General features: G+C 45.4%; 1 protein-coding gene across 1 annotated transcript in view; it reads right to left on the reverse strand.

Annotated features, from left to right (window-relative positions):
• Window positions 1-10,632, reverse strand: part of PACS1 (phosphofurin acidic cluster sorting protein 1) — a 179,838-nt gene that overhangs the window by 24,252 nt on the left and 144,954 nt on the right. The window contains exons 5-10 of the mRNA XM_006171371.3: window positions 7,193-7,337; window positions 6,868-6,959; window positions 6,706-6,786; window positions 1,862-1,921; window positions 812-972; window positions 381-474 (exon numbers count right to left, since the gene is read on the reverse strand). Coding sequence (XP_006171433.3) covers window positions 381-474; window positions 812-972; window positions 1,862-1,921; window positions 6,706-6,786; window positions 6,868-6,959; window positions 7,193-7,337 — 633 coding nt within the window. The remainder of the gene's footprint in view (window positions 1-380; window positions 475-811; window positions 973-1,861; window positions 1,922-6,705; window positions 6,787-6,867; window positions 6,960-7,192; window positions 7,338-10,632) is intronic.

Below are 10,632 nucleotides of genomic sequence, written 5' to 3' on the forward strand. Positions count from 1 at the left end.
TTGGAGAGGTTTTTGCTATAGGGTGCATGCGCTCGCCAGACAGACAGAGAGAGACAGAGAGATAGAAAGCGAGAAATCACCCCCCAGAGGGGATGGCCACGCCACAATCCCTTCTCCTCCATTCTCCTCTTGGGATCTTGGGCACTAACGCACACGCACCCAGCGTGAGTTTAAGCCACCGGGTCTGGGACTTGAACCGCGATCGACTATGTGGGAGTCCAGTGACATAGCCATTACGCTAACTGCTGGTCCCAAGATGAGACCACTTTTCTGAGGTCACAAAATGAGCCATGATTGGAGAAGCGGAGGGCCCAGAGCGCTTAGCACCCACATACCCATGGTCCCGCTCCCCCACCCTCACAGCCATTGGTCTTGCTCACAGGGCTGGTGGTGTCTTTGCCGAGGCTGCCCTTGCTGTTGAGGCTGCCAATCTCCGTCTGTGAGCTGGACTGCGACATCCCCTCAAAGAAGGGCCTGCGGCGAAGAAGCACAGCAGGGTCAGAGCCGCAGCTCAGGATGGCGGAGTAGAGCTGGTGTTTGAGACAGAGCAGCAGCCTGGGCTTCTAGGAGGCCCGGGAGGAGGGATACAGTGGAGGGCAGAGGAGTGGGACTTGGGTGGAGGGACTTCCAGAGAGTCCTATCAGGACTTTGTCAGTTAGAGACAGAAAAAGTGATCTTTACGTAGCAAGCTGGAGGTTCAGAAAGAACCCTGGCCATAGAGGGGAGCAGGAGGAGGGGCTTTAGGAGACCACTATGGCCTGTGAGGGAGACGTGTGAGAAGGCAAACTGATGGAGGAGGTCTGGGCCTCACTTGAGCTTGGGCTTTGGGGTGCTAAGGATGCTCTCTGTCTCCTCCATTTCAGGGCCACTGTCACTGGGATTGTACATCTCCAGGCTATCATACAGTTCATCCAAGTCCTCTTCCACCTCTCGTATCTGCTCCCGGGAAACATGCTCCAGGCCAAAGCCCACCTGGAGGGAAAAAACAGCTCTGAGCTCGGGTTTCGGTTTATCCCAATGAACAATTATGGCAGATGAGCAATTATTTTTTTTGTCCCGGGCCATGTGGTCTCCCTTACTATTTCCTTTGGAGGGACATGCTGTTAGTTCACATTTGGAGTAATCTTTATGGCCTTTCTGTGGTCCAAGTCTGACAACAGGGACATGGTGAGGTCACCTGCCCCTTTCAGTTCTCCCCTACACTCCACACTATGGATTCACATCAGGAAGAAAAGCTGAGGTACAAAAATACCTCTCCCAAAGAATGGGTACAAGAGAACCCAGAAGACTACGCCACTGGGTGGGCTAGTCCTACATGCCTCTGCAGCCTACAGAAAGGCAAGGAACTCTCTCACAACGACTTACCTTTTTCCTTTTTCCAGTTCACTAAGAAGTCTGTGAAAGCTAGTACTAAGACTTCCAGAGACCAGGGACAAGACTGCCACTCTGTCAATGGTCAGTTCCTGGTGTCTTAAGGGCCAACTTAAGGCCATTCCCACCTCAGGCTGAGGCTCACTGATGTTCCCTTTGGGATATGAGGGAAAATTAAATGGCAATGACAGCTGTATTGTCTCCCGATAGCCCATGCCAGAGGCTTGGGCATTAAGGAATGGTAGGAATAATGATGCTACCCCTGTCTCTGAATGCTGTGAAACTTTGAGCACTGCATGTGAAGCCCTTTTTCTTCTTTTCAAGTAGTTTAAAACCCTTCTATAGCTATGCGCTCTACTAGGCTCCTGAGGGGGAGCAGGAATAACCCCAGAATCCTGATTCCCAGAGGCAACCCAGAGTGCATCCCAGGGACGAGGTGTGGAACTCAGGGATTCTACTCACCGTCAACCCTGGGAGAAAGGGGTCATACCTCATCTGAAACTTTAAACCGCTTCAGGAGGGCCACGAACTTCTGTTTGATGTTAGGTTGCTGTAGGGACAAATTATACAACAATTCTCAAACATCCAATTGTGGTCCATTCAAGTCAAAGTGGTTGAGAACCACTTTGCAAACCACTGTGGGAGGACGCAAAGATGAGAAGGCACAGCTTCTACCCTCTGGGTCAGGCCAACAGGGAAGACGGGCCAGCACAGTTCCAATCAGTGCTCTAGGCATAGCCAAGAGGAGGGGTCCCATCTAACCCCGGGTCCTCTGCCAGCCATGCCCTGGCAACCCCAAAATGTACATCTCAGGTCACCCCTTTCTCTTTGGATGCACAGTGTCACATGGTGCTTTCCAGTCACGTAGATATACCACACGCACCTCAGACTCAACACGCCCATTGTAGAACTCACCACTTGACCTTGCCTTCCCGATCCTGGTTACCCAGGTCACCAATTCACCCAACCACCAGGTCTAGACTTGGAGTATCTCCCCACCTCGTTCTCCCCACAGCCCTGTGTGGGCTAACTCCTACTACCTATTTCCATCTATAACACTGCTGCTTTTGTATAGGCCTTTCTCCTTGCATCTTTCTGGTATCAATAGAGGGCCTTTGACTGACAGCCTACCCCCTATCCGGCCTCAGTTCCTGGTCTTGTTCCCTCAAGAGGCCATAGGGATCTTTCCAAATACAAATCATGCTACCTTTCAACTCAGAAGTCTTTGTTTACCCCACTGCCTAGAGACCAAGACTTAAAAGTCAGACCTATAACTGTCTGAGGGTTGATTCTGCTTGTCTCTAGACTTTTGTCATTATTCAAGCCTTCATAGCCCATGGTCAGGTGGAAAGTAACTGCTTATACAAGGGTCCCTCCTTTTTCTTTTAAAAGAATTATTTACTTAATTTTATTTATTTATTCATTTATTTTAATTTGACCAGAGAGAAAGAGAGAGAGAGAAAGTGAGAAAGCAAGGCACCAGGTTTGGGACTCGAACCATGGTCAGCCATGTGGGAGTTTCCAGCACCTTAACCACCAACCATCACACCATCTGCTGGTCCCAGGAGTCCCTCCTTATCTGTGGTTTCTGTTATCTGTGGTCATGGGTGGTCACATACTTTTTTTTTTTTTGGAGAGATTTTCACTGTAGGGTGCGTGCGCTCGCCAGACAGACAGAGAGAGACATAGAGACAGAAAGCGAGAAATCACCCCCCAGGGGGGATGGTCACGCCGCAATCCCTTCTCCTCCATTCTCCTCTCGGGATCTTGGGCATGCACGCACACGTGCCCGGCGTGAGTTTTAAGCCACCGGGTCCGGGACACGAACCGCGGTCGACTACGTGGGAGTCCAGCGACATAGCCATTACGCTAACTGCTGGTTCCCCCACATACTTTTGAGAGAGGGAGACCACATTCACATAACTTTTATTACAGTATATTGTTATAAATGTTCTGTATTATTATTAGTTACTGCTATTAATCTCTTATTGTTCCTAATTTATCACAGACATGTATATACAGGACAAACCACAGTCTATATAAGCTTTCATTTTGTCTGTGGTTTCAGGAATCCACTGGGGTCTTGGGATAGATCTCCTGCAGATAAAGGGGGACTACTACAGTTCTTGAAAACAACAACAAAAACAACCACATTCTGTCATATTGAGCCTTTATATATGGCATTTTCTGCCTTGAATGAAAAATTTTCCCAAATTCACTTTGAAATTCTACCTGTCTTAAAAAAAAACATTTCTTGGCATCTCATCCATGAAGCTGTCCTGGCACTCCTGGCAGAGGTGGCCACTTTCCCAGCTGTACCATTACTATTCCTTAAGCAAAGCTCTACCCTATCGTGTCATGGTTACTTGCCCAGAAGTGTCTGTCAACGCCAGACATCATGAGCTCCTTGACGGCACAGTCAGCTTTACTTATCTCATTCTCCAACTCTGGGCACAAGGCTTAGTTTGTGGTCCTAAGTATTTCTTGCCTGAATGACAGATTCACCATCTAGGGACAGGAACAACTAACTTGCAAGTAGGACTGAAGGCCTTGAAGAAAGGGAGGAAAGGACATTCACAGCATAGAAAAAAACCCGAGTTCTCCACAATAGAGAAGCATAAGATGTATTCAGAGAACAGTCAATAGGTTCATGTACCCAGAACAAAGTGTTCTTGATAGGGAGAGAAGAACTCATTTGTGCACTAGGAGGCAGAAACTAAAGGACAATTACTAAGTCTCTGGAAATACAACTGGAAAGTACTTGCTGCTTAAAAAAAAAGAAAAACCTTTGAGGGAGAGGATAATAATAGGAGCAGCAAACTCTGATGGTGTACCACGGTGACACTGCGGAGGAGGCCACAGGAAGAAGCAACTTGTACAACTCCAAGGGCATCCCTGGAAGTAAATAGGGCCTCTTTGTGGTCACAGAGAAAGAGGAAAATCTTAGCGGAAGAGCTAGAAGAGAGATCTTGTAGTCACTCCCCACAGAGTACCACAGGGGGAGTGTGAGAGGTGCTGGTGACATTGGTATGCTTTGCCAGGATGTTTTAGAGGATCAGATACCTGAGGACACTCTCTAGTCACTGATCTGACTGGGAAATCAAGGTCATGGCCTTGGGGGTTTACACTGAAGCCCAGTGGCCCCCCAGGATGAGCGGAGAGACGCTGTGCTATTTGATGATGCGCGCTGTACAATGTCACGCAACACTGACAGAAGATCTGCTGGAAGGCCTGGCTTGTGTTTCAGCCCTGAGGGAGACAGCAATCTCTGCTCTCAGGTGCCAGCCTTGTGCTTGCTCTCTACAGGGGAGAATCAACAAATCCCTGGGGAAAACGAAACTACATTTCTCTTTTTAAAATCTCCCAGCACTTTTGCCTCTCCTAAGTCGTAGCACGGAACTCCAAAGCTTACCTAGGGATCTGGGATTTTAGTTTCTCAGTCTGGTACGCTAATCCCACCCAAAATAGTGACTCTTCGGGAAGTTTTATGCAGAAAAAATGATCTAAAGGCATTTGGTCTCCAAAATTATGAATCAGTCAAGGCAGGAATGATATTTAATGTACCTAGACCTGTCAAAATTACTGAAGTACCAAAGTACTAGCCTATTACTTCTAGGTAAATTCAGGAAATGACTCAATATAGTGACACTCCGAGAGAGAACTGGCTTCATCTCTGTAGCAGGCAGTAGGTGATTTGAAGCAGTCATCTGGAGAGGAGACTTAGGGTACTCCCTAAGGAACCATTATCTGTTCCAAATTATTTTTATTTATTTCTTTATTTCTTTTGAGAGGTTTTTGCTATAGGGCACATGTGCTCGCCAGAAAGACAGAGAGAGACAGAGAGATAGAAAGCAAGAAATCACCCCCCGAGGGGAGATGGCCACCCCTCAATCCCTTCTCCTCCATTCTCCTCTCGGGATCTTGAGCACGCACTCACATGCGCCTGGCGTGAGTTTAAGCCACTGGGCCTGGGACTCAAACCACGGTCGACTACATGGGAGTCCGACGCCATAGCCATTATGCCAACTGCTGATCCCAATCTGTTCTAAATTCTAAAACAAGAGTTCTCAGTCATTTTCTTTATCCTGTAATAACTGAGAGAACATAGCATACCCTCTACCAGTAACAGTGGTTCCCAACAACAGTGATTCTTTTATTCTTATTTTAAATTTTGCCAGAGGACATGTGGCTTGTTGGAGAAAGAGACAGAGAAAGCAAGGAAGCACTTCTCATGGGGTACAGTCATGCCACAATTCCTTCTCCTCCATCTCTCCCACATTTTGGGATTTTGGGCACACACATGCACCTGGCATGTTTTTCTTTATTTTTGGAGAAGCTTTTGCTACAGGGTGTGTGTACTCACTAAAAAGACAGAGAGAGACAGAAAGCAAGAAATCACCTCCCAGGGAGGATAGCCATGCTGCAATCCCTTCTCCTCCATTCTCCTCTTGGGATCTTGGGCATGCACGCACATGCGTCTGGTATGGGTTTAAGCTACCAGGTCCAGGACTCAAACCGTGGTCAACTACATGGGAGTCCTGCAACATAGCTATTATGCCAACTGCTGGTCCCAGCACCTAGCATGTTTTTTAAGCTATCTGGTGTGAGATTCAAACTTTGTCGTCAGTCATGTGGAATTCAGCTGCCTTAACCCCCAGGCTAAGGGCTGGTGATACTTTTTCTTTTCTTTAGATTAAAGAATTATTTTATTTAACTTTATTTATTTATTTTAACTTGACCAGAGATGGACAGAGTGAGAAGAGAGAGAGAGAAAGTGAAAAAGCAAGCCGCCAGGTCCGGAACTTGAACCGTGGGAGTCCAGCACCCTTAACTACCATGTCATCTGCTGCCCCCCCCCGCCCTTTTTTCCATCGGCGCCCCCCCCCCGCCTTTTTTTTAAAGAGATTTTTTTTTGCCTTAGGGCATGTGCACTCTCCAGAGAGAAACATAGATGGTGAGAGGAAAGTGAGAAATCACCCTCCCAGGGGGGAAGGCCATGCCATAATCCCTTTTTCTCCATTCTCCTGCCAGGATCTTGGGCATACATGCACACATGCCCAACATGAGTTTCAAGTCACTGGGTCCAGGATTCAAACTGTGGTTGACCATGTGGAAGTCCAACAATGTAACTGCTATGTCATCTGCTGGCCCCACAACAGTGATTCTTCATTAAGTAGTGGTGGTGGGGATACAAAGGGGTATATCAGAATCTTGAAGGGATGGCCACATGTAGACAGATTTTTAAAAGTCCCCATTAAGTTTGAATATACCACTCCCATTCTACCCCAGATTAAAAGTCTCAGCTAAACCATTCCCCAGACCTCTGACGCTCACCCTTGTGATGGCAGAGGTTGAGGTTAGTTTCCTCCGGGTCTTCTTTACTTTCCGTAGATCCTCATCTTCATAGAACAGGTCCTAAGTGAGTAGGAGGAAAAATGAGGTTGGAAAACCCCAAGAGTGTTTCAGACACTCCATACCAGGGCTGTGGAAAGTTACCTGGCCATGCAATGGATCATCACTGCCTTCTTGTTCTGATGAGAAACTCTCCTCCTCTTCCTCAGAATAATTGTCAATATCAGGAGAACGATCTGGAAGGAGCATCTTAATAAGATAATTTTCCCATGGGAAGATCTGATCTAAAAGACTTTGACTGGCAGGAATCAGTGACTCTCCTCAGGTGGAAATATGGTTGGGGTAGAGGGAAGGTCGTGGAATCTAAATGTCTCCTGTCTAGACACTTCTTGTTTGGCGCTCCCAGGATGGAGATCAGAAGATGGGCTCTCTTCATCCATGGGAACCCCAGACACTGCGTTTATCTTACCAGACAACTTGGATTTGATCCCTTCATGGTCAATGGGTTGGCTGGACAGTGAGTAGATCTTTATTTCTGCCACAGGTACAGAGACATCCTTCACGTTGCTGTGCAGGCCAAGCACCAGGGCGCCTTCATTAGGATGCTGCATCACCTGAGATTGAAGAGCAGCAGTGGAAATGCCTTACGACGGAGAGGTGCCCAAGTGAACATGCGAGCCAATGGCAAGGGCATCCTGCTATTAGGATATTTTCCTTCTTACTTCCATATTTATGACTACTGTCTTTAACGTTTTTCTTCAAAACTATCCCTAGAAGGGTCAGCTACTGATTAGGGCCATGTGCTTTAAGATAATAGTCAAGACCTGAGATCGAAAGTGACTGCTAATCTCTAGGACTACATTTTAGTTTAATTCTTTCACAATAGTTCTAGAGGCTGGGTGAAGTCAGGCCTACAGGTGGCAATAAGGAAAAAGAGCGATAGTACGTGGGAAAGCAGTGGGGTCCAACACAGCTGGGGCAATGAGGTGCTGACATCGTTCACTTGCCCTGTCCCTCATGCCGAATCAAAACCCAAAGAGGACAGAAGGCTGGGTGGGGACTATTTTACATATTTGATTATGGCCACGATTATTTATCTATTTCATTGAGCAACGTACAGAAATAATTCTAGAAACTGATTTGTGGCCCCTTTCTTCTTTCCCTTTGTTAGGGCTGAGCAGATCTACCTGACATTTAGGAGAACTGTACAAATGAGTAAACACACTGAGAATAAAAGGAGCCTAGTTTTTCCTGTTTAGAAGGGAATTAGTTATATGGAAAGGGGAATACGGACATAGATATGGAAATAGATACGATGTTGTGTGTACATATGACTACGTAGGCATATAAATAAATAAATTATAAATAAATACATATTTCCTAGCCTTCTGTTAAGGAGAGCAGAAGCCATAATACCCTTGTTGGGGAAATAAACACTCCTAGTGCCTAGATCTTGGTTTCTCAATATTCTCTGCTAAAAAGAACTAATGGTCCTTGGAGAATCAGCTCATTTCAGGGTTGGATCAAGGAGAGCACAAGCTAAGCCTGGGATGTTTTATACCAGAAAGTAAGGAAGTATGTAAAGAACGATAGGACAAGGGCCAGTCAGTAGTGTGGTGATTAAGGCAGCTGGATCTCAAGCGGCCGACTACATAGTTGAAGTCCTGGACCCAGCAGCTTGAAAAACACACCAGGTAAATGTGTATGCATGCTCAAAATCCCAAGAGGAGTGAGAAAAGTAGAAGTGAGTGGTTATCCCCAGGACCAGAAGGTGGTGTGGTGGTTAAGGCGCTGATCACTCTCACATGGTCCGACCAGAGTTCAAGTCCTGAATCTGGTGGCTTGCTTTCTCACTTCCTCTCTCACTCTCAACCTCTGTCTCTCTCTGGTCAAATAAAAAAATCAATGAGTGAATAAATTAAAAAAAAAAAGAAGTGAGTGGTTATCTCCTATGTGTGTGTGGGGGGTGCTTTTCTTACTTTCTCTTTTTCCAGTGATTATACATGTCCTCTAGAAAATTAAAAAAAAAAAAAAAAGATGGATATGTTGGAAAAGATACAGAAAAAAGTCGCTTGATGGGGTTTCCACTGGCCAAATCTGAGACAACTCAAGCATCAAAGTAATTGACAGCAGCAGATTCAATCCCACTGACTAAAACAGGAATCCATAGGTCTATAACTGATACAAATAAATGAATCAATCAGTAAGTGGGAGAGAAGGGAACGCTCCGTCTTACAGCAGAAAGCTAAGCAACAAATACAGGAGGAACAGAGGGATTAGAAATTCACTGCCTGTAAGGAGGGGAGTAGGTGGTACAGAGTGAATGGTAAAGGGTAGGCGGGAGAGGCAAAGGAAAGAAACATTCAATAGACAAAAGAATGTAAAGTTCTCTGTTGGAAAAAAAACCACAATTACCAATTTTTACTTTATAAAAAATATTTTTTAAAAAAGAAAGAAATTCACTGTTTGGCAAGCAAAGTAATAACCAGTTCAGGCAAGAATCATTAATAGATGCTAGATGTAGTTGGTGAAAAATAGGAGAAGGAAAAACATAGCTCATAGTCTTGAAATATCCCCCCATAAAATATTTTTCAAAATACTTCATAAAATATTTTTCACTATTAGGCCAGCTGGGGACCAGCAGATGGCATAATGGTTATGTCGCTGGATTCCCGCTTAGTCAACTGCAGTTTGAGTCCCAGACCCGGTGGCTTAACTCACACCAGGAACATGTGCAAGTGTGCCCAAAATCCCAAGAGAAGAGTGGAGAAGAAGGGATTCCGGTGTGGCCATCCCCCCGGGGGATGATTTATCACTTTCTGTCTTTTTTAGTTAGCACACACACACTATAGCAAAAACCTCTCTTAAAAAATATATTAGGTCAGTTGGTGGTATAGTGATTAATGTGGCTGGATCCCACATGGCCACCTTTGTAGTTCGAGTCCTGGACGTGGCACTTTGAAAAACATGTTAAGTATGTGTGTGTATGTGTGCCCAAGATTGCAATGTGGCCACCCTGTGGTAGGCATTTCTCACTTTCCCTCTCTCTCTCTCTCACTCTGTCTCTCTCTAGAGAACACATACAACCTATGGCAAAACTATAGGATCTGATTCTTTCATGGTCACTGGGTTGGCTGGTCATAGAATAGATCTTTATTTCTGCCACAGACACAGACATTCCTCGCATTGCTGTACAGGCATTTTTAATGAAATTAATAAATAATAAAAAATATTTTTCCACTATAAAATTGAATTTTTCTCATCTTTTTTTTAACCAAAAAAATGGTTGTTTAATTTTATTTATTATCATTTTTCAAATGTGATGAGAGAGAGAAGGAAAGTGAGAAAGCAAGGTGCTAGGTCTAGGAGTCAAACCATGGTTGGCCACCTGTGAGTCCATTTGCCTTAACCACCACACACTACCTACTGGCCCCTCAGACACCATCTTAACCAAGTGATAAAAGTTAATGTAGGACTGGCACATAATGAAGTGGTTAGGCACTGCACTGAGGAAGCCAGATCTCACATGGCTGACCAGGGTTCAAGTCTCAGCCCTGTTGGTTTGAAACACATGCCGGGTATATAAGTAAGTGCCTAGGATCCTGACAGGATGGAGAATGGAGGAGAAGTATTGCAGCGTAATCAGGACCTATTGTGGGTATTACTTCTCTTTCTCTCTGCAACACTTCCTCCTCTCCTGTCAGAAAAAAAGTGGATGTAACCAGGAAAGGCCCAAATCAACATCGAGGATGGCCTATGCTGCACTGAGAAAAAGACAGCACTACTTTCATGTTAATTCTACCAAAAAAGCATAAACTCAATCTAATCTCAAGGCTACATGAGACAGCTTTCCTTTTGGCCGGAACCGCCATCTTCCAGTAATTAACCAAAATGATGAACACAAAGGGA

The sequence above is a fragment of the Tupaia chinensis genome, unplaced genomic scaffold, assembly GCF_000334495.1.
Source record: "Tupaia chinensis unplaced genomic scaffold, TupChi_1.0 Scaffold149501_1, whole genome shotgun sequence".
Taxonomy (NCBI): Eukaryota; Metazoa; Chordata; class Mammalia; order Scandentia; family Tupaiidae; genus Tupaia; species Tupaia belangeri.